Below are 27,448 nucleotides of genomic sequence, written 5' to 3'. Positions count from 1 at the left end.
TGTAACAGCTGATCTGTGTAGGTATGCAGCAGAACACAGAATATTATTCACTGTCAGATCCGGATGTTAATTAAGTTACTGCTGCTGTGCCGCGGGCGTAAATGCGCAGATTGCAGGTGCAAACATAGTGCTGTAACAATCTCAGGTAAAGCCTCTGATGAAGCAACGCCTGGCCCGCTGTCTGTGTGAAGTCTGAGTTTTCTTTGACTGATTCAGTATTGAATGTGTTCAGTGATCAGCGACATGCTGTCAGCTCTGAACATGTTAAACACACACAGTCATATCAGTGCTCTCTTCAACTCATTAGTAAGAGTCTTTGGGGCTGACACTGAGTAACAAACATCCATACCAACTTTTAAGTTCAATGTGAGTCTGTGTATGCGCCCACTGTGTATCATCCTCTACTCACACCAACGTGGATCAGTAAGTTCATTTTCTCTCCTGTTTCTGCTCTGCTTAGTTTGAGATGTTTTACAGTACATGGTAATATATCATTCTTTATTGTAAAATGTCTTTCAAAATTGTAATCCTTCTAAATAATCTCCATTTTACTAAATGTACCTGTAATGTAATTACTTATTTTTTCTGAAAAATTAACGGAAAACAGTTAGGTGTTTCTGTTTTGTTTTGCTTTGTTTTTGTTTGTTTTTTTTTGGGGGGGGGGGGGGGGCTGTGATTGACCAAGTGGCAAATCACCAAGGAGCTGCACAGATCAGTTAATCGTATTTGCTCCTCAAATGATCGGTTCATCATCTCAGAGTCGGATCAGAGGCTGATCACAGCTTTTCACACATATTTACAAACAGGCGAAGAAGAAGAAGTCAATAGATAACTTCCAGGCCACGGAAATTGGAAAAAATAAACATCAAAAACAAATTCGGCCCTGAAGCGTTTTGTTTATTTTCTTTTTTTGATCAGAGCAAAAAATGAAAGGTTTTTAAAACAAAGCCTATTTGCTTTTTTTTATTTTTTAACATTCATAAACAAATAATGAAATAAGCCATTTTTTTATTTTTTTATTTTGGATTCTCAAATGAACAAATACACGGACCTGATATTTTGATTGTATTTATTACACTATACACTTAAGGTATTATTTTACATTCATTAAATCACAATCGATAACCTGCAAATAAACGTAGTAGAACAATTCTTACCTTTATTGTTGAGATGCTGCAGAGAGACAAACACCAACTGATGGTGCAGAGAGAGAGAGCAGCTCTTTTATAGAGAAACCTCCCACTTTGTTGTATCTTTACTTTCACTTTCATTAGCCACATGGACTTAAGTCCCAAAACATTGAAATATCAAAGTACATAAGTCTTATTTATTAGTTATAAATGTGATGAATGCAGAGTGTAATTCTTGGTTAGAGCCTTGCCTGCAGGTGTTTACTTATGTATAAAATAAGAAATGGAAAACATAAAACACAAAACCATGATGCTTGCAAATAATAAAATCTCAGTGAATCCAGATCTCTTAGAGTTAACTGTCTTTTCCTGAGGTTCAACATCACTGATGAGTCCTCAGAATCATCATCTGTATCTTCTTCATAGTCCATAATAGGAAATATTTGTGTTTTTTTTCAACATTAGTGACACTGAAGACACAAATATTGTGACTGCTAATAAAGTCATTCCAATTTTGCTAAAACAGATGTCCAAATATAAACCGATCCCATGCATATTTGTCACTTCCAGCCAGATATCTTATTGTCTAATCTCGCACACAAACACACACACACACACACACACACACACACACACACACACACACACACACACACACACACACACACACACACACACACACACAAACACACAGTGAAAGGTGGATTTCTTGTAAGTCACATGGTTTGATGATGATGATGATAATAGTGGGAGGAACCTTTATAAAAGGACTCACTGACTGTCTGTCTCCACTTTGCTGCAGCAGCAGCAGACCAGCAGAGAGACTGAAAGCTGCAGGTAAAGATTTCTCTCCTCAGTTTATTTATTTCATGTGCTGTATGATGTTAGCATGTTAGCATGTTAGCTCTCCATGCTCTCTGTGAGCTGTGCTTAATGAAGGTTTTATGTTAATGAGGTCACATGACCAGCAGTTTGACAGCTTCTTTAACTTTTAGGACTTTAGTTTGGAGATGGGAACTAAAGCTTGTTCTAATCTGCTCTGCTCTTTATAAACCGACATGTCTCAGTCTGTTATTGATTGTTAATAACTTGTGTATCTTGTGAATGTCATCTGCACATGGTTTGGTAGCAGAAACAATCAATCTGTGACAGTTTGGAGCTAAAGCTTGTTGTGTGAAACACTGGCTCACAGTGACTGAGTGATGAAGTTAACCTGATCCCAAACTGGATCAAACTTTAACCCAGTGATGTTCAGTGTGTATAAATCTGTACACAGGAGACAAAGTGTGTGTCACATATCATCTGATTCATTATTCACATATTTCACTGAAATGTGTTTTTGGAGAATTCATAAATATGAACTGGGAGTGGAATTCATGCAGGTGTGATTCAGTGAGCTGAATTTAGAGTCTATGTGCACATATGAAGTATCACCAGCAGGTGGTACTGCAGCACTGTGATAAATACCTCAGTGGATCTGAGTCTGACTCAATGTGATGCTTCATGTTTTATTCTCTCATGTCAGCAGAACTGAATCAATCCAGACTCAGAAGACAGATTTTTGTATGGAAACAAATCCAGAGGAACCTTCTATTGTTCCAGAAGAGATGTCCAGTTCACCTGATGGTAAGACACATTTGACAGGGATGTTGGTTATAACTAACGGTAACCATTCATACACCACTGATTCTACAGAGTCAACATGTAGTTTTGTTTTACTTCAATAAATTAGTTTTGTTTTTGTGAATTCAAACGTGTGTCGTTCCTTGTTTGTCTGAACCTTGAACCAGTTCAGGTCTGTTCAGTAAGGCCTAGTTGTTGTTTTTTTTACTTGGTTTATCTTCTAACGGTTGGAAAGTAGCATTAGTCCAATGATCTTTTTATTGGTCTGGGAAATGTTTACTAGAGAGAACTACACATGCTAGTTTGATATTTTGTTTGGTAGAGAAGGGATTGCAGAGAGCCTTTTGTTTATAGTGTTCAGTTTTGGTAAGTCATTTCAAGGGGTAACTTTTGGTGTAGCCCATGTTAGGAGTCTCTTTCCCCCTGGTAGATTAATCAGGTACTATTTATAGAACTTGGGGTAATTTGTGTGGTTTTGAGTAGGGCTATATGCTCAGGATCATGTCTGTGGGGTGCTGGTGGTGGCTGCATAGCAGGTGCTTTCCATTACCACTGCTTTTTATGATTAAAGACCTTCCTATCGGTAACAGCCTGAAGACTAGGGTTGAGTCTGCCATGACAAAATCAATAACTCACCACACCTGTTACCACAGGAGGAGATAGTTCTGATGGCCAACAGTCCTCTGATGGTAACATGGCGTCATCATCTGTCTCTGAGGGAAATTCAGCCTCACAGGTCAGTAAACATGATGTAATGTTTATGTTTAAATGTCTTTAACTCATAATATTTAGTGATGCATATAATGTGATCAGTGCAGGATGTGTGATAGAACGGGGCAGCTATCAATTCAGGGTGTCGAGTCAGGACACTGTTTAAATATTCAGGTGAGAGTGGAAACAGAAGATACAGAGTCCAGGTATAGAGTGTGACTGTTTATCTATTTGTGTGGTTCTGTAAAGCAACAACAATACAGGCTGACTAGTAATTGAGAATCTAACTTGAAAATATGCGGCACAGTTTATAGTGAGAGTTTATAGAATGAGTTGTTTGTGTTTTTGTGGAAAATGGATCTCACAATCATGTCTTCTTCTGGAGTAAAGTCGCTCCGCTGCCACTTAGTGATTTTATCAACAAGAAAAGCCTCTTGAATATCTGGTGTCATTATATTTCTCAAACAGTAAGCAGAGTTTTACAATCGGTGCCCCAATGAGCTGTGACAGGTTTAAATTTTGAATTTAATGTACTAAAAAATGATCAGGAATGTGTTCATAGTGTAAACAGTAATGTGTGCAATTGACAATAACATTTTGTGTTAATGTAATTTCATTCACGTCATTTTAGTTCAAAAATCATAGATGTGCAAATTTCATCCATCTTTACCAAATTTAGATGACCTCAAACAAAAGCTATGCATTCATTCCTGGATATCACTCACTGTTTGTCTAAAACTGACCTGATGCATTTTACAGGACAAAACTTTTTAATTTAGAATTTGATCAAAACCAAATGTGTGAATGTTGTAAACAGAGCTGCATTACTCAGTGAGTAACATGTGATATAATTCCAGCCACAGAGGGCGCTGCAGTAGCATTATAACCTGATGATGAAATGAAACTTGGTAAACAGGTTTTAATGAGCATGTGCTCAACATATTAAAGCCTAGTGGTCAATATGCTATAGTTTTGTGTGTCTGCTGTTGTCTCTGAGTTTACATTCATGTTTTCACTGTTTCAGAAGATGGATCAACAGAAACTGGAGGGTTTGGTATCAGATGAATGTTATCAGTGTATGTTCAAATATTTAAAATTATTGTTGTTATTCTATTTCATTTTTACCGATAGTGCTGTATAATCATACTTATAGTTTTAAAATACTTATAGTATGATATTTAATATTCAAATAAAATATGAAGTAAAAGCAGTTTATTTTGTAGCTGCTGAACGTTTGATTGACAGAATCAACAAGAACCCAACAGACCTCCAGCTGAAAGAAGATGTATTTATTGTTTTGAGGGAACTCTTATCTGAAAAAGGTAATCATGTTTTTAAGAACTTCTTTATATTTCAACACTGAAGAAACAGTCACATGACTCTTCTGAATATAATGTTATATACACACTGAATGTTACAGCACAGAAAGAAAAATATACGGGATCAATATAACATCACTATATTTATTTATTGTTTAGGAGCAGATGCAGTTTCAGATGAACAAACAAAATGTATTAATGTATAAATACTGAAATTGTGTTAATCTTGGAGCACCTTGGTTTATATTTGACAACTTTTGTCGTCATTTCCATGTGAGGCTTCCTGAGCGTCAGGTTTGATATGAGTTACATGATTTCTATTTTACTGAAACAATAAACCAATAAACAATTTCCAGTGTTATAAAGACACCTCGATCATATTCTGGATTATTAAATAATCAGAATAATATTTTCTCTCTCCCCAAGTGGAAAGGATGGAACTGATGAAAACAAAGACGCAAATGAAGGGACAAGGTATGTGCTCTAAGTTTCCAGGTTAAATGTACTCAGTGGTTACTGCAGACTTTGTTTCTACTTTGTTTTCTCTTCAGGAAACAAACAGACCTGGCAGCAGCAGAGTCACACCAGACAGACAGGTGAGTGTTTTTACTGGACTCATTCATTTTATAAAGGTCTAAAAGTTGACCGTGTCTTCATCTTTCAGCAAAGGTGAAGGTGTACTCGAAGGTTACTGGTGAAACCTTTAAAGCCCATGAAGCCCTGCTGAAGAAAGTGAAGAGTATGAGTGGGCCAGTTACCGTGGAAATCACCAGAGACCTGCATGAAAGCCACGTCGTTATCGCCTTCTGTCCGATCACGTCTCGTGCTGGAGCCGATGTGGAGGCAGCCATGACAGACATTACAGGTGAAGGAAAGACTTGTTGTTTGTAACTTGTTCTGACTGAAATCTGTGCAGCTCAGACATCATGTTCAGATCAGATTCTGTAGATCAACACTCAGAACCAGAGTTCATGTTGAGTCTGAAGCTTCTTTCAGTCAGGATGAACATCACAGGGGGAGCTGGGGAATGAAATGAGTGAACCATGGATCTGGTCTGTAATAGAGATGGACATTCAGCAGTACACAGCAGCACCAACCTGTAGCTGACATTACAGCAGCACATCAGAGGCCTGTACTACAAAGCAAGTTCAAAATACCCAGGGTATTTTTCAGTTACCCGGCTTCACTAAACCAAACATTTGACATCTGGATTATCCGTACTACGAAGCGAGTTATCAACTCTCTCAGTCAACCCTGGGTTTTCCTATCCAGCTACAAGCGCGTTCACGTGAAAGGGGCAGAGTTGTTAATTACGAGCAACAGAAATCAGCACCGTGACTGTACACAGCTGTAGCCTATGATATGAGAGGAAAAGGTGAGGCGCACGCGTGGACACAAGTATGCTGTACACACCGCAAAAAAGTCATATGCAATGAGGCGAAACATAAACGAGAGTAACCATCTAACCATACAACAGAACAAGATACTGTAAAGCAAATGTATTCTTTCATGTACTTTACCTAAGTTCTTTAATGCCTGAATATAGGTTTATAGTTCCCATATAATTGTGCATTTTACACACATCATCTTTTCTAATTTAAAAGAAAACACTAGAAATGATTTCCAAATATTAAAAGTAGTTTAGGGCACAAGGAACCGTGAGCGTTTTTATAAAAGAGGATCTTTCATTATTTCCAGTGATCGTCACACAGTTTTGTTCATGTTATTCTGAGCTACAGTAATAAAGTCTATACTCATCCATAATCAGCTTCACTAAAGATAAACTACACTTTGCACAATTAAAATGCAGCTAAAATCATCATTATGTGTTTAGTGTAGCTACAGTAATAATGATCTCTGTTTGTTAGAAGCTCTGCTTTAAACCCGGAGTGGAAATAAAAAGCCTCAATGTTTCTAATGACCTATAAAAATGTAGTCTTAAAACCTTAAAGCTGCGGGTCATGTGACACACAGTTATTTTTAAGGAGTCTAAATGCTGATTCTCTTATTGTTGTTGATGTGCATTTGTACTTTCAGGTCATATTATTTAAAATTTTAAATAAAGCAAAGTTTTTAAAAAAAGGATAACCTTTTTTTTTTAAACTTGTTGCTTTATTGTAAACTCAGGACTTTTATCCATGTCGGGATCCTGTAGGAATGATGACTTTTTTTCTGTGATGTGATTGGTCAGAGGACAAGGTTTTGACAGGTTTGGACCTTACTCTAGAACTTAACCTGCTCCGTAGCAGGTTAGCCGTTTAGCATAAGTTACCATGGTGATTTACCCTGGTAAGAAGTAAACCAGCGTTGTAGAACAGAAAACCCAGGGTTAACCCTGAAGTTACCTCAATAAGAGAAAATCCAGCTTCGCAGTACAGACCTCAGATCAGCTTTATGGAGTCTTGCTCTCCTGATGCTTTTATTTGTTTCTGTCTTCATATTGGTCCATCAGGTAAATCTGTAATGCTTGAAGTATCATTGAAGTTGAATGTAGAAGGATGATGAGCCCTAACGTACCAAAATGTGGCACAGTTTAATTTGACGAGAATCAATACACAGTAGTACCGACATAGTTCAGTCAATACCATTAAAAGTAACGATCTTGGTACTTAACCCTAGTAAAGATCCTTCAGTTACTGCTGAAGATACAATGGAGCACAGAACAGTTTGATATATGTAGAGGCAGGTCTGTGACGCCTCCTAAATGAAATGCATGTAAAGTAATAAACTGAGGAAAGAGTAAGTGAATGAAGTCATGAATGAGTCAGAATCACTAACATACAGTCCTGTCCTGGTTTTATTTAAACGTTCTCCTGCAGGTTCCTCTGTACAGGAAGTCTCATGTTCTTCTCTGGTGTTTCAGCCTCCTGTGGTCAGAAACCTGTGATCATGGTGGTTATGCATCACGACCGAGATGTCGAATATTCAACTGCTGGAAGAAGATGGTCTGACGTGTATGACAACGTTGTGTTGGACGTTCATGTCCTTTTCCACGAGACGAAGAATGGATTACTGTTGTGTCCAAAGAATGATGAGGCAGCCGATCAAATACTGAAAGAGTTAAAGAAACACAAGGAGGTTCAGAAAGGCAGTGGATCCTGGTCTTGGCCTTTTTCAAGGTAAACAAGCAAAAATAAATAAGGAAACAGCAGCATTGCAACAGTCGGTAATTGTAGAAGCAGATAAATACACATTTATTTAACCTCTTCCAATATGGTCAAAGTGTAATTTAATAAAGTTGCTAAGCAGCAACATTAACAAATGTTTGAGTTTTGTTGTGAGTAAAGTTTATTATTGTGATTCATTTTATTTTCAGCCTGCAGATGATTCTGTCTGTAAATATACAAAAATACTACAAACATAATGATCCTCATAACTAATCATCCAATATCTTTAAAGCATAAATAACTAACATGAATTTACAGATTACAAGGAAAAAAATATTTTGTTCATTTTAGGGCTGTCACTCTACTAAAATATTGAATCGTGGTTAATCGCATGATTATCATGAGTTTAAGCGATGGTTCGGCATTATTTCGACCCAGCGTCATATGCACCATGACGTCTATCTAACCACCGCCTCAGCCTTTTGTTTTCATTTGGTCGCAAATTAGTGGAGTTAGAGCCATCAGCCGAATGGCTTAGTATAGGCGCTAACGGAACCTTTGAAATTGAGCCGCTCATCTTCACATTCGATGTGCTCTGTGTGGGATCTTGCGCGACCACACTGTATTTCTGTGGTCGCGCGAGATTTCGACGATGTTTACAGCTTTAGCAGCAGAGTAAAAGCCATCAGGTAAGTGTTTATTTTAATAAACTCCTGGTGTACTTACAAACTTTCCAATGCATCGATTTATGAGTAAAGACCCTATTTGTACTACTGTAGAAGTTTGATAACAACCCAGGCATTATTTGTGGAGTACTTTACGAGATACTCTGGTGTGTCCGTTAGCGCCTGTACTAAGCCATTCGGCTGATGGCTCTAACTCCACTAATTTGCGACAAAATGAAAAAAAAGGGCTGAGGCTGTGATTATATAGACGTAATGGTGCATATGACGCTAGGTCAAAATTATGCCGAACCATCGCTTTAACTCACGAATAATTAAAAGTTTTTAATTCTCCTATTAACATGGGATTGCTGTCTGAAAATGTATGTTTATTATTAAATAGTTATGATACCAGTTAGGAACTAGTTACATTCGCTCACCTGCTCACACACAGAGGAATGTAATAAGAACAAAATACACAGTCTATTAAAAAAATTAACGCTGTTAAAATGAATTCACGTTAACTTTGACAGCCCTAGTCAAATTGTTTTATTAGATTTGACAAGTCAGAAGTGAGCAGATGTGAACTTTCACTATGTGACTTTAAAGTGATTTCATGTTGACTCAATAAAAAAGAGAACAGAATAATTTTCTTGTAAATTTAAATGTATTTTGTTGTGATCTGTGGTGACTCTTCAGTTAAAGATGAAACAGTGAAGCTGTCTGTCAGTGTGAGCAGTAAAGATTAGACCACGCAAGAGAAGAAGATAAAAAAGAAGATAGATAGATAGATATCTATATATATATATATATATATATATAGATAGATAGATAGATATATATAGATATATATAGATATATGGGGGCGCAGTAGTTTGCCCAGGACGCTGTACCATTGGTCTCACTAGGTAAGGTAACTAGCTACTAACTAACTAACATCTGAGTTTGTCACAGCTTAATAACAGACAGTTGTACAAACTGATTTTATAGATACTGAACTAAAATATCAGTTTAATATTTGACAGAAGATGAACCTTAAACAAAGTAAAGATGCAGTTAGACAGTTTGTTTATCTGTTAGTGACGGACAGTAGCTGGTCAGTGTAGCAGCAGAGTTAATGAGGTCACCTGAGAGCAGCTCGTAAATCAGCTCTCATTAACAGCAGTGTTAGGTAGTCGTTAGTCCTCTCAGGACACACAGCTCATTACACACAACATGGACGTCATTACATCATCCACAGTTTATCAGACTCTCTGTGACCTCTGACCCTCAACATAACTCATCACTTCACCCATAATTCATCTGATCTGATCTAGATCTGTGGCTTACAGGTTTATTCACCCGTACTGTTCTGCAGACCTTCTGTGGTTCAAAGAACACTGTCACCTTCTTTAAAAGAGTCCATGTCCTTTGCTGTGTGGTTGTAGTATGTTTCCTGTCTCTGACTGTGTGCATTAATCCTTGTGTTGTGTGTTACCTCTGGCCCCAACAGCATGTCTGTGGTGGGAAGACGCATCCTCCTACTCAGCAGTCTCTGTGCTGGGCTTGTGTTAGCACAATGGCTCATCGGTGTGTGGCGATGGTCCAGTATAGAGACGTATGGATATTGTCCTGCAGGCTGAGCTTTCATCGTGAGACGTTTGGTGGTTTGCTGATTTGCTGATTTCCTGCTGATTCAGCTTTCCCATTGCTCTGGCTGTGTCCAGGTGAGGATGTTCTGTGTTCAAATTCCCACCTTTGGCTGAACTGTTGAAATTCCTGAGCGTGGTCCCTTATCAGTTTACCTGAGGAACTTTAAATCTTGTCTCAAAACGTACTTCTACCATTTGGCTTTTGCTTAATTATTCTACCTGTTACTAAGTTTATGTTAATTGTATGTATTATGTCTGTCTATTATTTTGTCTTTAACTGTTGTGTTATTTTATTAGCTGTATCAGATCATTTTCTCATTAAACTCAAAGCATCATTGGTCTGTCTTGTTAATGCATTCGGTCTGCAGTTGCCTGAAGTCTTGGCTCTAATGTCTTTGATTCAGTTAATAGACAACTAAAGAGCTCTACAGAAGGTCTACCTGGTTTAATGAAGAGACAAGTGCTCTAAAGCGAGCCTGCAGTGAAAGCATCATATTTATCTCACTTAATCAATATTAATAAATATAATCTCTTCAATACTGTAACTAAACGTACTAAAAAGCAGCCATCTATTATCTGCTCATATGTCACGGCTCATCACTTCTTCTGCAATAAGGTTGATGAGATTAGAAACAAAACTAGTTCTTTAACTTCAGCTACTCCTGCAGATCCAAATTCACATTTATACAAAGAGTCTCAGACGATCCCTGTTCTTACAGACTTTGAGACTATTTCTTGAAGCTTTCACTAATCTTCGGTCACACTCTAAACTAGCTACAAGTCTACTTGACTCTTTACCAGCTGAACTTCCTGAAGACCTCTGTCCTTGTGGATGCCAGGCATTGTAAATGTATCACTTAAAATTGGCACTGTCCCCATACGCTTTAAAATGGCTCAATCCAGGGTCCCTTAATAACTATCGACCAGTCTAGAGAGATCAACAACTTGATCTACATGTATATGAAAATGATCTGTATGAATCTCTTCAGGGCCAGTAACTGGACCTTTAACACCATTGATCACTGTATTGGACTGAATAAATTATAATTTTGGTGTCTCTGGCCTGGCTCCCTCTTTGGCTTCAGTACTACTAATCTGAAAGAACACAGTTTTTCAGCAATAATAATATTCAATTCTATTCAATTTTATGTTTATAGCAACAAATCAGAACAAAACTTTATCTCTAGGCAGGACAGGAAGGAGAGAGGAGCTCATTGCATCATCTCTAGCAGTCTAAGCCTATAGCAGCATAAACTAGGAGCTGGAGCCCTAACTTCAAGCTTTATCAAAAAGGAAAGTTTGAAACCTATTCTTAAACGCAGAGAGGGTGTCTGCCCCCCGGACCCAATCTGGGAGATAAAATTGAGTAATATGATGTCAATTTCTAGTTTTTGTCAGAACGCGTGCAGCTGCATTCTGGACCAGTTGCAGAGTCTTTAGAGACTTGTTAGGGCAGCCTGATGTGGACGAGATTTTCTGCATCATTTTGAGAGAGATGAGAAAAAGGTAGTCCTTGAAATGTGAATATGTGAGAGTTAAAGGACAAATCCTGATCAAATACAACTCCTAGGTTCCTTAAAGTGGTGCTGGAGGCCAGGAGTAGTTCTATCATTAGATAATGTGTTTAACATCAGTATGTGACCCATATGTTGTATTTACTGTATAATGATGCAAACTGTGTGTGGATTATTGTTCCAATAACAGACAACCAGACAGTGATGATGATAACTGGAAATGAAAACTAAACTTTTTATTTCCAGTTATCCTCATGTTATTCTGAGCTGCAGTGATGGAATCAGAGTATAAATCATAGAAATTGTCATCTGTCTCTTTGGAAAAATAAAGAAACCTTTATATAATTCAAATTTAGCTTCACTCATCATTGTGTTTAGTGTCATTAATTATCCCTTCAGTTGTTAGAAGCTCTGGTTTAAACCCAAAGTCAACATGGAAACCCTGGAACAGTCAAATGTAGTAAAATACAGACACTTTCTTTCTTGTGTGTACGCCTGGTATTACTCTGAACATTCAATGGACTCTTCTTACTTTTAATTAATCTTACAGACACATTCATTTGTATGTTTGATGATGAGATGATGTCACTGGAAATGTCAACCTTAAAAGGCCTCTGAGGTCAGTTATGGTGCAAATTTAAGGAGGTTACTTCAAATTTAGAGTCAATGAATACGTATGTTAATTTATGTAATAACCAAAATGCTTTCATGTTTTTTCTGCTGTTTTTAAACAATTAAAAACTTTTCAACTTCAACCAAATATGGTTTTTCCTTCCAACATTATATTTAACCAACATAATTTAGCTTACATCACATACATACCCATCATATCAACATATACAAACTGAACCAACATTACAAAGAACATCTTCTCAGACAAGTACAATTATAGATATGAAGGGCAATAAGGGTTGTTTTTCTCAATTTGAGCACAAATTTAGCTTCACGTACATCAGTTTTAATCACTCTCTACATCCTCTGTTAGATCTAAACTTTTTTATGAATACACTAAAAGATCCCCAAACCGTGCTTCCCTCTTTGTATGTATGTTATTTTTTCAAGAGGCGAGGTGAAGAGCATTTGCTTGGCCCAAAAACTCATACTTGGACTACAAGTTTTTTTCCAAAACATTGCAAAATATTTATCAGTGTTTGTTAACTCTTAAGGAACTTGTGATCTTTTGGATTTAGTCCTAAAATAAAGAAACCAGGGTCCATATGAATATCCTTTGATGTAATCTTCTGTATTACCCTTTTAACCTCCCTCCATAAAGCATTCACTTTACGGCATCACAATGAAAAAACGGACCTTTTATTTCAGAACATTTTACACCTAAATCTGGAATCTTACTATCATATTTATTTAAGTTAACTGGCATAATATATGTCCTCATTAACCATTTGTATTGTAGCAATCTTAATCTGGAGTTAATTGTTTGGGTGTGGGCCTTACTACAGATTGATTCCCAATCTTTTAGTGAAATATCCAATTCTAGGTCTTCCCTCCATGCATTTCTTTTGTAATCAGAGTTCTCAGCTGAATTGGATAATAACAAATTATATAATTCCGAAATGGCCTTTAATGGCCTTTTAGTTTATAAAGCTATATATTATCTATTTTGGTCAGTTAAGGAGAAGTCTTTTAAATACTTTAATTTAAAACCAACTGTTAATACCTCTAAATGTATTTCTGTCCATTCATTGACCTGCAGCCTAAATATCTTTGAATTTCTTTAGTCTGCACCTGAAATCCTACTAATGTATATAATATTTGAGATGTTTTTCACGTTGTTTGGTGACATTTAAAAATAAACCTGAAACCAGAAAAATATTTATGTTTTTCAAATCCAAAGCTGGACTGCAGGTGTGTCCTGCTGCTGTTTAATGAGCTCCACAGAGGATGAAGCAGGTCTGATAAAAGCAGTAGACATGTTTCATGTTGAAGGATGACGGAGCTGCTGTGTCACCTGACAGCTGCTCACCTGTTCGCTCTCATAATGAGCTGAGTGTCATGTTTGTGATGTTTGATTTTTTTTAATGTTTATGGTGTTTGAGGTTTATGTTTGATTTTTATGATGTTTGATTTTTATGATGTTTGATTTTTATGATGTTTGATTTTTATGATGTTTATGTGAACCTATGAAGAGTTGAACTGTAACCATGTTTACATTGAATGCTCCTGTATGATGTGTTAGACCTCAGCAGGTAAACTCAGGTGTTTTCTGTCGTCATGACGTCAGCAGGGTTGAACGTGACCTCTGTGGTCCTGGCTGGTTTCCTGCAGCTGTCTGATCACAGGTTCTTCTTCTTCTTCGTGTGTCTGGTGGCCTTTGTGTTCGTGTTGTTCAGTGACTCTCTGGTTGTGTACCTGGTGGTGTCTCGGCGGAGCCTCCATAGGCCCATGTACGTGTTCGTGGCGGCGGTGCTGCTGAACTCTCTTACTGCAAGCGTGACTGTTTACCCCAAACTGTTGAGTGACCTGAGCGGTGGTGGTGCCGTGCAGATATCGCACACTGCGTGTGTGTGTCAGGCCTTTGTGGTGTATTCTTTAGGTGGCTCCAGCTTCATGCTGCTGGCCGCTATGGCCTTTGACCGCTACGTGTCCATCTGCTGCCCGCTGCGCTATGCAGCGCTGGTGTCTCCGTCCGCAGTGGCTGCGCTGCTGCTGCTCTGCTGGCTGCTTCCCGCCTGTCTGGTAGGTGGTGCGCCTCTCTCCTCACCTCCGTGCTGATGATCGTGGTCCCGACCGTGTTGAACCCGGTGGTTTACGGACTGAAGGTGAAGGAGATCTTCATACAGGCAAAGAAGCTGCTGCGCTGTCAGACACGCAGTTAACCTTTGATCCATTTCATCAGTTTTCTTCCTTCAGTTTGAGATGATACAGAAAGTTTCACAGTGAGACTTTAAAATGATTCCTTATATTTTCATGAATGAACTTTTTCTGTTTCTGTTCTACACTCATATCCTGTTGACAAGTGAAATATACTTATAATATATTCATCATTATTATTGTTATCATTATTATTATTATTGTTATTATTGTTATTGAAACATCTTCTAACACCTGAAGTCATCCTGATCACCTTAAATGATTCTCTAAGTTCTCAGGAGTCAAAATGTCTGACTTGTTTTTAATGTATAGTATTAGTATTATAGTATTAATATACTAATAATGAAACAAATGGAAAGTACATTAAGGCCCATTAATCTCCAGCAGGTTTAAGTGCACAAACACACAAGAACATTTTGGATTTTTAAAATTTGTATAAACTAAAAAGTTAAAATTCTTTGCAGTAGTTTTGTGAATGATTGGATAAATATAACTGCAGAAAACAAAGAAAAAAGTGACCAAAGAAACATGTTTCCAAGTGAAGTGAAGACAAAATTAAACTTAATACAAAACATTAAACTATTATTGTGATTATTACTGAGTTGTGTACAATAAAAATTAGTAAGTCATTATTATGAGATAATTCAGTTAATGTAGTGTGCTTCCATTCATAACCAGCTTAAAATACTATACACTGTTATAATGTTGATGTTATTATTAGCAGTACTTTTACTTGTAATGGAGTATTTGTACATTATCATATTGGTACTTTTACTGCAGTAAAGGATCTGAATATTTCTTCCAGGACTGGTCTGGTGCTTATACAAGACAAATAAAGATAGATTTAAAATAATTTGGATTATGTGGTGTGTTTGTTTCCCAAATAAAACTGAGACTAATGATCCAGTGATTTTAGTAATTAAATTACAGATACATTATTTTGTGTGTGTTGAGGTTGACATTATATACAGTACACATCAGTAAGGGATGTAAAACATAGATTAGTAGACACAAAACAGCAACAACAACAATTCAGACAGCACAAGAAATCATGAAAAAATAAAATGCTGGCACGTTTGGTTACTTGGAATGAATTTTTTTGCTTCTCTAGAGAAGATTGTGAAATCTGTGCAGGTTTTCAAATCTGTGGGGAGCTTGTTCCACTCTTTAATAGCTTTGTATGAGAAAGCTGATTGAGCAGTTCTTCGTATGGGAACACTACACTGCCACACTGAGGTCGATCTTGTAGTTCTGCTCATCTGCTCCGAATTCAGTTGTACAAAGTTCTTTTTAAAGATTTATTTTGTTTTTTTTTTTCCTTTATCCTTTATCCCTGGCCAGATTCCAACTAGGGAAGCTGCAATTATGTGGCATGTGCTTTAACCACTCGACCACCAGGGAGCGTCTTGTACTAAGCTCTTAAGGGGTCGAGGTGCAGTTTTGTTGACAATGTTGAAAACCAAACCATATGATGAAATATTTAAAAATGTAGCATATTGTGTGTAGAGAGTATGTGACCGTGGTGATATTGTTGTGTTTTCTTATCTAAAATGTTGAGGCTTTGTTTGTAAAGGGACTCAAGGTTGTATTTCAGGAGAAGTGCGACATAATTATTATTATTATTCATTTGTTTATTTATTTATTCATGTAATCTACATTCGAGTCAAGGTTGATTGTGTTCTTTTATCTTTTTTAACCCCCCCTTTTACTGGTATTTATTTGTTCTTTTAGATGTCACTAAAAGGAGAAATTTCATTGCACAGTTGCTGTTCAATGACAATAAACATTCTGTTCTATTCTATTGTGAATGAGTTACTAATATAAATTCACTAGGTTGTATTTCAGAGTGTGACTCATCTTTTCTTTTCTTTTTTCTTTTTCTTCTCATGTTTCTTAAAAATGAGTGAGAATGGGTTTGAGTGAGGAATCTGCAGCAGAGTTTAGGGACTATGGTGATACAAAATCCAGGAAATAATGAAGTTGGTCATAATGAAAGTATAGTAGCACCTACATAGACTGGACTGGATTATCTCAGAAAGGCCAAATCTGCTTTAAAACACAGTTTCAGAATAGTGAAAGTTTTATTCTATTTCTGAAATGCAATAAAGGCAGTTTTCACAGTTTTCTTCATGTGTAGAAACTTTAGACCATGCAGCAGGAATAGATGAAAAGAAAGTGATCATCTGTTGAGATGAGGCCATGAAGTTAAATAAAAAATAAAAAAATAAACTAATTTGAAAGTGGAGGGGACACAAACGGGATTTTGGAAAGTGGTGGGACATGTAGGAGTAATTTAACCCATAAGGACCCACCGTGACACAGGTGTCACATCACCTTATGTTCTACAAAGTTCCTTATACAGCTTGATCCTTGACTTTAACTCATGAAGTCGCTAAGTGACACTTAATGAACATGCTGATGGGTCATGTGACAGGTCATGTGATTTTGTGTTCCCATAACAACATTTCCAAGATGGCTGTGTGCCAGGCTGACACATTTGACAGATCTAGCTACATTTAAATAGCTTTTTTTTTTCCTACTAAAGGTAAGATTCAAGCCATTTAATAATTGTAATGCTTACATAACATGTCCTTGATGACATATAACCTGTTGTAAACACATTTCTTGAACGAATTGATATTAAAAAAATCAGATAAACATTGTGGTGACATATATGTCACATCGGGTCTTTAGACTGAAAATTGTCATGAAAAACCTAGTGTGACATATATGAAAAAATAAGAAAAAATAATGATGATCTGCTCAGTTAATTTAGCTGATTCAATGATATTTAGTTAACATATTTTATATTGTTCAAATTAAAACATATTAAAACAAATATAAACAAAAAATCATGTTATATTAATTACATTTTTAATATAATGTATAAGGAAACCATTTTTGCCTATCAATAAATAAAATAAAAAGATAAAAAAGATTTGAATGTTTTGAATTTAATAATATAAAATATATTAAGTATTAATCATCAAATTAGCCAAATTAACTGAGCTGATAATCATAATATTTTCTTGCAAACATTTGTGTTGTAAAACAAATCTGAAAAACGAAAAAAGTTCTTAAACCTTTGTTATAAGTCAAGTGTAGTCAGTCAAGTTATAATGTAGCAGAAATTCAAATAAAAAGACAAATCTTTGTTACCACACAGAAAAAGATTGACAGGCTGATTTATGAATAAATGAGGAATACATTTACCATTAACGCCCAATGTGACATATATGTAACTTTTCAGATCTCTGACACTACAAAAACATTTTTTGAAAAAAATGTCAGATTTGTGTTCTTTGTGGTCCATTTAGTCTGTGTTATGTCCCCCATAATTTTCCTTGAAGGAAAAATGGGTCCAGGTTCTTATGGGTTAACTCCAGTAGATGGCGGTAGTGCAACATGTAGGAGTAATTTAATTCCACTAGATGGCAGTAGTGCAACATGTAGGAGTAATTTAATTCCACTAGATGGCGGTAGTGCAACATGTAGGATTCATTTAACTCCACTAGATGGTGGTAGTGAAACATGTAAGAGTAATTTATTTCCACTAGATAGCGGTAGTGCAACATGCAGGAAGCTGCAAGCTGCCATTAAACAACAAGGAAGCAGCAGCTGCAGTGTCGCTCAGACCGCCAGCAGGAGGCGCTGTGACCAATCACACACTGACAGAAAACGGCAGTCTGAGCTGGATGAACCGGGCCAGCACAGTTAACGAGTACAAACTCAGAGCTCCTTCTGCTCCTCCGGTACTTCTCCGGTGCTGCTCCTCCGGTGATCCTCCGGTGCTCCTCCGGTTGGCTCACGATGGCCGGCACCGCGCTGAAGAGACTCATGGCGGAGTATAAACGTGAGTGTCGTAACATCGCCGGTGTTACGGTGAAACTGGTGACCGTGTTATCTGGTGATTTTAACGCAAATCTTCTCTTAACTGTAGTTTAATCCTCTATAAATACTACTCTGTGTCTAATATCTAAGTTATACTCAGCGTTAATGTTAGTTAAACTGTGTTCAGACGATTGGCGGAAGTCACCAGATAACACGGTCACCAGATAAACGGCAACACCTGCAGCTGCAAAGAACATCTGAGCTCAGACTGAGGTGTTACAGTTAAACTGGTGACTTTATAAAAACATACTCATCTGTGTTTGAAGCAGAAACAGACTCTTTAAAACCCTGTTAGGAGAGTTAAAGTGGTTAAAACTGATTTAGTAGAACTGGATAGGTGTAATAAAGCCTGTGTAATGTTTATACTTTAATAGAAATGATAAAAAATTAGAGCCAAGTATGTGTGATATTAATGAGCACTTCTCTTTACTGAATAACGCATTTAGTTTTTTACTATTATGACCATTTTTATACCGTAATAGATGGAGATACAACTCATAAAATACTAAATATAGTATTTGTGTAAATGTTTTACTTTATATGTGTAAATGAGATAACTGGTAACATCTCATTCTCCACTTCTGCCTGTTTTAAGGGTTAATATCTAAGGTATACTCAGCATTTATGTTAGTTTAGTTGTGTTCAGACGATGGGGCGGAAGTCACCAGATAACACGGACACCAGATCATCTGCAACACCGGTGGCTTTAGCGTTAGCAGCTAGGCTAACAGCTAACAGTCCTTTTAAGAGTCTTTAACACCAAACTTTACTTAAATAACCTTATTTAATGTGTAATATTTTATCTGTTCAGACTCGTAGAAGCGTCTCAGAGTTTTATTACAGTCTGCTGTGATGAAACAGAACATTTTATAAAGTCTGCGAGTCAACATGTTAGCTTCTTAAATAAATACAGATGTTTATTAAACTCAGTAAACATTAACTAACTGTTTTTATTCAGATTAAACCAAACACACTAACAGTTGTTGTTGTTAAAGCTGAACAGGTGAAGCATGTTTATCTGATTCTGTTTATAAGTTAAATAATAAAAGTTTAATTAATCTGAAAATTAGTTTTAACAGTTTAAACTCTGATGTTTAAAGAGAAACTGAAATATGTATTAGTTTATTAACATCTAACCTGAGTGTGTGTGTGTGTGTGTGTGTGTGTGTGTGTGTGTGTGTATATATATATGTTGATGTCTGTGTGTGTGTGTGTGTTTGTGTATATGTTGATGTGTGTGTGTGTGTGTGTGTGTGTGTGTGTGTGTGTGTGTGTGTGTGTGTGTGTGTGTGTGTGTGTGTTACAGAGCTGACTCTGAACCCACCTGAGGGAATTGTTGCAGGTGAGTTTTTGCTGTAAAGTTTTGTGGTGCGTTCAGGTTCAGTTTTTTTAAGTATTTGTTCTTTATTTGCTGCAATGTTTTTATTTATAACTAATATTTTAACTCATAATGCTTCAGTACCTTCTCTGTTAGAGGATGTTTTCATCGGTTTGATCTGTTTTTCCTAATAAAGTTAAAATAGTCAATTCAAAAAATGTTACAATCAATTTGTCCAAAAATGTCTTAAATCTTCTGATTTGTGGATGAAACATGTAAATATTCATCCTGTCAGTGTGAAACTAATTCAGATGTTTCTCTCTGTTTTAATCTCAAACATACAATTTGTTGCCATGACGATATGAGTAAAAATCTCTAAACAGACATTATTAGGTTAAATAATATATATTTGCTGAAACTCTCTGAGGTCAAATGTCTTTTCTTATTTAAAATACGTTTTATGTTTCTTCTTATTTAATTCTTAACGTATATTGAGTATCTTTGTCTCACTTCATTGGATTATTTAGTTTTGTGTTAGAAAATAACAAACTGTGTCTGCAGGTCCGGCCAATGAGGAGAACTTCTTTGAATGGGAGGCTCTCATCATGTGAGTACACCACTTATTATTATTATTACTGACACTTTACATGAATCTGGAGTTTTGAAGCTGTTGTCATAGCAACAGGTCCGTAAACCTAAACCTGCTGTAGTGCAAACATGAATCACTTTAAGATAAAAAAGTCTTTGTCTTTTGTTTAGTAAAGAAGTAGAGCTGGGTGATATATCTCTGAGATTTCTGATAAATAATCATCAGTAATGTAAATATAATGATAATGTTAGTAAAAGGTAAATAAGAACACATCATGATAATCCTAAATCTAAGACGATATCATTATAACATCGATATATTAACGAGCTCTAGAAGAAGACAAGTTGTCATTATAAATATTAAAAACATTGAGCTGGCGGTCGTCTCCGTCAGGGCTCGACCCAAACCGGATGTTTGGTGCTGAAGCAGATTCAGCTGATGGTATCATAATACTTTAACCTGTTGATGAGAAAACCTGCAGCCAATCGGTGCGCCGCAGTGAGTCAGCTGATGTGTCGACAGATGTTTCATCTCGCTCGAAACACATAAAATAACTAAAGATGAACTTATTGTGGCTGTTGCTGCACGTCTCATTCTGTACGACAGCAAGTTGTATGAGATTAGAAAGTGAAGCAGCAGTGAGGACAGATCTCCAGTCTGCTTGTGTGACTGATGAGTTTGAGCGGAGACGTTAAAGCTGCTGATGTGGATCAGTGTTTGGATCGTTTTCATGCACTAGCCAGTCTTTCTGCTTCACGGTCAAACCCAGCGCACACACACGGGATGAAATAGGCCACTTTTTTGCCGTTTTTCGGTGTGTTTTCTGTTGGGGAGTAAAAAAGATCTATCGATAGAAAATGTACATAAAAAGCCATTTTTTGCAGAGTGGTTATCAAAAACGATCTAAGCAGCAACTCAGAGCTGTCAGGACGCTTTGCTCTCTCACACACACACACACACACACACACACACACACACACACACACGCACACACACGCAGACACTTTCTTGCTTGCTCGCTGCAGATTCTGGGAGATTGTTTATAATTTATAATTTGCGGGCGTCAGGGAGCCGCTATCAATATGCAGTAGAGTGGGGTTTGTGTACTAAAGCAATAACTATAACTATAACTAGCGCTGGAGGAGTATTAGTAGCACCAGAGATGCTACTGTCAGGACACTTAATAGTTCAGGCATGTTTATGGACATCAGGCTGTTTTAATATAGTTTTTGTTTTTTTGTGAACTTGAATATCATCTTATATGAAGAGTGCACACTGCAGTTACTAAAGGGTCACTAGATGATTCCTTTGTTTACAGTAAGTTTCCAGTTGACTGCTGAAACAAGTTATTGTTACATTATATTACTAATAAATTATTTAATTTTGACAGTAGGGCCTTAGTGTGGTACATTGCAAACAACTGATGGAGATTACATCACTCATGATTAGTCTAAAAATGGCATCTGTGCTAAAAGGACCCAAAAAAAGAGATTGAGAATAACCCTAACCTTAAAATCTAATGAGGATTTGGAGAATCGTGACACGCCTAGTCAAAGATATGTAATGGAGGTAAAAAATAAATACATAATAAACACAAACATATATATGTATATATTAAACCTGAATTAATAACTTGAAAAGGTTCATATATATATATATATATATATATAAAATGCTGCCTGTGTAACTTAGAATATTGGTGCATATTGGACAACATGTTGGCCGATACTGATATAAATATCAGCTTCTTTTCTTTGTGACCAATTTTTTTATTTAATTTTTCAAGTGGAGGCTTCACATGCAACACAAGACGACCACACAGACTTACAACAAGCACAAAGAATATAGTCAGTAAAGAACTTTTTTGCTTGAACACGTGTGTTGAAGTCTGCAGCCAAAAAAACATCAAAAACAATAAACAATCCACACAACCGTAAAACAAACAGAACAAATATTTGCTGACGGTCGGATCGGTTCTAGTCTCCGTGTTTATAATGAGTAACAATAATAATAATAATGGATGTTAGTTCTGGCAGGTTTCACAGCTCTCCAGCTTTAGCTTCATGTACATAATGAGCTTCACACTGACTGCGTTTCCACATATTAGTGTTTGTTGTGTTTCCAGCTGCTGACCAGCAGGTGTCACTGCTGCCAAGCTAACTGGTGACTCAGCAGGAGAACGGATGATTTAACCTCCACTGATTCAGTCCGGAGTCCTAACACAACTTTAACAAATATAAATGAACATTTTCTACATTTTAATTACACAAAAGAAGTCAAAGCTTTTGGTTTCTGTGTCATACATGATGATGAATTTAACACCTTTTGAGTTTTGGACGGTTAATCAGAGAAAACGAAATATTAAAATCTGAAAATAACAAGATTTTTGATTCTTTTCTTGATTAATCAAAAAGAGGAAACGTGTATGAAAGTCAGCCACAGAAAACCAGAAAAAACACCCAGTTCAGTTTCTGCAGCAGATTCTCTAAAATGAAATGTTAAACACAAACAGACATTCAATAACTTTGTTGAAATAAAATACAGACTAGTAAATGAATGAGTGAATCTAACCAAACAACCAAATCCAAATTGGTTGAAACGTGGGCTGAAAGCTTCATGTTGGAGCTGTAATGAGCTGTTTGTGATGTATCGGACCGTCTGAAGTAGTTTCCTTGTGATCCAGCAGAGGGCGCTCTAAAACTTCACTAGCTTCACTTGTTGCTCGGCTTATCGACCCGTCAGTAAACCGATGCTGTGACTGAAATCACTATTTACTACACAGCTCTGCATTTACCCTCCAACATTTTATCTGAGTGTCTAAATGCTGAGTAAATATCTCCACTATATAACATTAGAGCATCAAATGTGCCACCATGGAGCAAACAGTAAAGTTCATGTTCACTACTTTTAAAGATGTGAAAACTACGTCATATGTAGGGCTGAGTATCTGTCTGAAATCTTGATTTGCTGCTTAGGGAACTATTTGGTGTTTATGATTAGGGCTGAGTATCGTTTAATAAATGATGATACCAGTTCCAGTTCAAGTCCCCTTAAAGTGACGCTGATACAAACTTCATTCAATACCGATCACCTGAGTAGAAGCATAAAATAACCGTAACCTTCCACATCTTAATGATTTGATTATTACTCAAGTTCATTTTGAAAGTCTTCAAATTATTAATATTTATTAAATACAAAATGCTCGAAATCAGCATGTGGGTTACAGCACACGTCACACAAACGTATAAATCCATGAATGTGCATAGATTTATACTCTGGAAGTGTAATTAATGTGTGCTTGCTTACTGCTTAGGAGACATAAGTCATATTTTCTAGCTTTGGGTGCGAAAAGGATCGTTTGACGAGCGATGTTTCCTTACAACTTGGTAATGATTTATTTCAGTCGATACCTTTAAAGGTATTGAGTACCGATACCCAGGCCTATTCACTTGACTCTCCAGCTGATGGTGACAACACAAAATGATAATTAGTTAGTGTCTGAAATCTTGATTTGCTTCTTACGGAACCTTTTAGTGTTTATTATTGGGGCTGGGTATCATTTAAAAGTGATGATACCGATTTAAATACCCTTTAAAGTGATACTGACACCAGCTGAGTACTTCATTCAATACCCATCATGTGAATAGAAGCGTTAAATTGCATAAAATGTACAAATTCACCACCACAGACGGGTCGTAGCTGCTGTGGCAGTGGACCAATTACATGTCACATTAAATAGAAGAACATATGTGTTGATTGGCTGAGAGGGAGTCCAAACAAACAGTCATATTTTCTAGCTTTGGGTACAAAAAGGATCGATTGCAGGAATAGTTTGATGGGAGATGTTTCCATACTACTTGGTATTGATTTATTACAGTCACTGATACTCAGCTCTACAGACTTCTGACACAACCTGACTTAATGTCAATGTGATGTTGTATTATACTGGAGGACAGTAGTGAGCGGACAATCAATACACCAAAACAGTGTGTGGAAGTATTTTGGGTTTTACGCTGTGGACCGAGAAGACTTTGTAAAAGGCAGCTGGCTCACCTTCTCAATCATCCGAACAGATTGCGGGTAATTTGAAATTCCTTTTAACTTGAGCCTTACAGACGGATATACAACAGAAGAGCAGGAACCCCTCTGTGCTCTCTGGTGGACAAACTGTTACTGAGACTCTGTTTTTAAATGAGATTAAACCTAGTTTTCCATTTCTGTACTGACTTGTCTTCTCCTTTATCAGCTGATGCTCGTATATCTCCAATAACAGCTAGATAAAATCCTCTGGTTTGAAGTGAAATGATTATTGGATTATCAAAATATCCGTTAATATTCTCATGAACTGATCGGTTAACTGTATTTATCTGATTTCCAGTTTCTCGTACATGTTTGGTACGTCTTAACTGGCTTTGAAGAGTCTGTCTGTCTGCAGCCGAGCGTCCTCGTCATTAGTTGTAATGGAGCCTCCTGTTGTTGTTGTTTTTGTTGTTCTTAGCGTGCCAGCAGCTTTAGTCTGCCCTTCAATTTAACTTGCAGCTCATTCAGAGTCAAACGGTCCACATTCCTGCTGCCGCTGCCCGATGACATCACTGTCACCGCATCCCATCATTACCTGGGATACTCCTCAGGTGCAACTGCTCCCAAACACTCGCTCCCCCGCTGCAGGGCTTTGCTGTTCTGTCCCAGCAACAGTCCAAAGCTCAGGGATATTCAGTTACAACGGTTTGGTAGTCGCTGAGTTGATCAAAACAAATCAATTATCAACTATTAACATGATCGAGGCGATCGGTTTAGGCATTTTTGTTGGAAACCAATGAAAACATTTAATCATCTCAAATATGAAGATTTGATATTTTTCTTTCATCAAATCTGAAACCAGTGTTTGTTTGTTTTTTTAAAGATGATTTAAGATGATCACTAGAACCATCTAAAGGAATTCTAAAGTCTCCCCAAATCCCTAGAACCACCCCAATGACCACTGGCACCTCTGTAAAGTACCACAGGAACCACTTGCAGGTACAACTAAGGAGGTAAACCTGTACGTGGTTCCTGTGTTATTTTACAGAGGTGCCAGTGGTCATTGGGGTGGTTCTAGGGATATAGGGAGAATACACTCTTCAGTGACCATTAGAACCACCTTAAATACCCCTTTATGCATGTAAAGGGACACTATAACGCACTAAAACACCCTTTTTGACCACAAGAACCATTTAAAGGAGTACTGCAACCATCTAAAGGAACCACTAGAACCTCCTCTTTTAGCAAAATAACCTCCTGACAACCTGAACTGTATCAGTGATGAGGTGAACGCCACAGACTTTATCAGACCATGGTCTCAGACTCTCAGTGAACTGTGCATTCTGGTTTTGATGTCAGCAGTTTGTTGTTTTCCTGACTGATAAAACACCCGCCTCACCTGCCTCAGAAGTGCGTAGACCCTTCTCTGATTGGCAGGGCAGATAACCAATCACAGACTGTGTTTGGTTATTTCATTCAGCGGTCAGTGTGAAGCAGAGCACAGATGATCAGATCAGATGAGCTTCAACAGGAAGGAAGACAGACTGTGTGAGTCCAGATAACTGATAGTTTCAGATATTCAAACATCCAGCTGAACACTGATAATCAATCACCAGACGGCTGCGTGACACTCGATGATAAAACACTGACGCTTTAATGATGCTTCAAACGCTTTGATTCCTGCAGCTCTGATCAGAGCTCACGATGCAGTAATGTTTGTTTTCTACTTTTTTAAATGTGATTCTTTACTTAAACCGGTTCTCTCGTTGATCCCAAAACACAACGTTGCTCATTGAGAGTTTTGTTTGAACCAGTTTCAATAAAGGGAAGTTTAGTTTTCTCCCATAAAGCCCATCAGAGCCTTTTAGAGAACCCTGAGAACAACCCCCTTGGTTACCACTAGAACGTCTGAAAGAACCACTTAAAGAGCATTGCAGTCCCCGTTATAAACACCTAAAGGACCATTACAACTACCCAAGACACCACTAGAGAACCTGATCTGTGACCTAAAGAACCTTATCTGTGATCACTAGAACCTCATGAAGGATCCTTGGAACTTCCCCAATGACAACTAGAATGTCCACCTATATAACCCCTGGAGTGATCATATGTACCTTCTGAATAACCAGTAGAACATCCTTACTGACCAGTAGAACATCCTTACTGACCAGTAGAACATCCTAACTGACCCGTAGAACATCCTTACTGACCAGTAGAACATCCTAACTGACCAGTGGAACATCCTAACTGACCAGTAGAACATCCTTACTGACCTGTAGAACATCCTAACTGACCCGTAGAACATCCTAACTGACCAGTAGGACATCCTCACTGACCAGTAGAACATCCTAACTCACCAGTAGAACATCCTTACTGACCTGTAGAACATCCTTACTGACCTGTAGAACATCCTAACTGACCAGTAGGACATCCTCACTGACCAGTAGAACATCCTAACTGACCTGTAGAACATCCTAACTGACCTGTAGAACATCCTAACTGACCAGTAGAACATCCTTACTGACCAGTAGAACATCCTAACTGACCAGTGGAACATCCTAACTGACCCGTAGAACATCCTAACTGACCCGTAGAACATCCTTACTGACCCGTAGAACATCCTAACTGACCCATAGAACATCCTAACTGTAGAACATCCTTACTGACCTGTAGAACATCCTCACTGACCAGTAGAACATCCTTACTGACCAGTAGGACATCCTCACTGACCAGTAGAACATCCTCACTGACCAGTGGAACATCCTAACTGACCTGTAGAACATCCTAACTGACCCGTAGAACATCCTAACTGACCAGTAGGACATCCTAACTGACCAGTAGAACATCCTAACTGACCCGTAGAACATCCTAACTCACAAGTGGAACATCCTAACTGACCAGTAGAACATCCTAACTGACCCGTAGAACATCCTTACTGACCCCTAGAACATCCTAACTGACCAGTGGAACATCCTTACTGACCCGTAGAACATCCTAACTGACCCGTAGAACATCCTAACTGACCCGTAGAACATCCTAACTGACCAGTAGAACATCCTAACTGACCCGTAGAACATCCTAACTGACCAGTAGAACATCCTAAC

The 27,448-nt window shown here is 37.5% G+C and overlaps 1 protein-coding gene across 2 annotated transcripts in view; it reads left to right on the top strand.

The window, feature by feature from the left end:
- The first annotated feature begins 18,173 nt into the window (after positions 1 to 18,173).
- ube2g2 (ubiquitin-conjugating enzyme E2G 2 (UBC7 homolog, yeast)) overlaps positions 18,174 to 27,448 on the top strand; it is a 14,404-nt gene continuing 5,129 nt past the window's right edge. For both annotated transcript variants that reach the window (XM_062431887.1, XM_062431886.1), the window contains exons 1-3: positions 18,174 to 18,379; positions 19,724 to 19,759; positions 20,297 to 20,342. In XM_062431887.1, coding sequence (XP_062287871.1) covers positions 18,337 to 18,379; positions 19,724 to 19,759; positions 20,297 to 20,342 — 125 coding nt within the window. In that variant the 5' untranslated portion in view covers positions 18,174 to 18,336. The remainder of the gene's footprint in view (positions 18,380 to 19,723; positions 19,760 to 20,296; positions 20,343 to 27,448) is intronic.

Source organism: Scomber scombrus, chromosome 13 (genome assembly GCF_963691925.1).
Source record: "Scomber scombrus chromosome 13, fScoSco1.1, whole genome shotgun sequence".
NCBI lineage: Eukaryota > Metazoa > Chordata > Actinopteri > Scombriformes > Scombridae > Scomber > Scomber scombrus.
The sequence above is the reverse complement of the archived record's forward strand: the minus strand, read 5'-3'. Positions and strand labels throughout refer to the sequence as shown.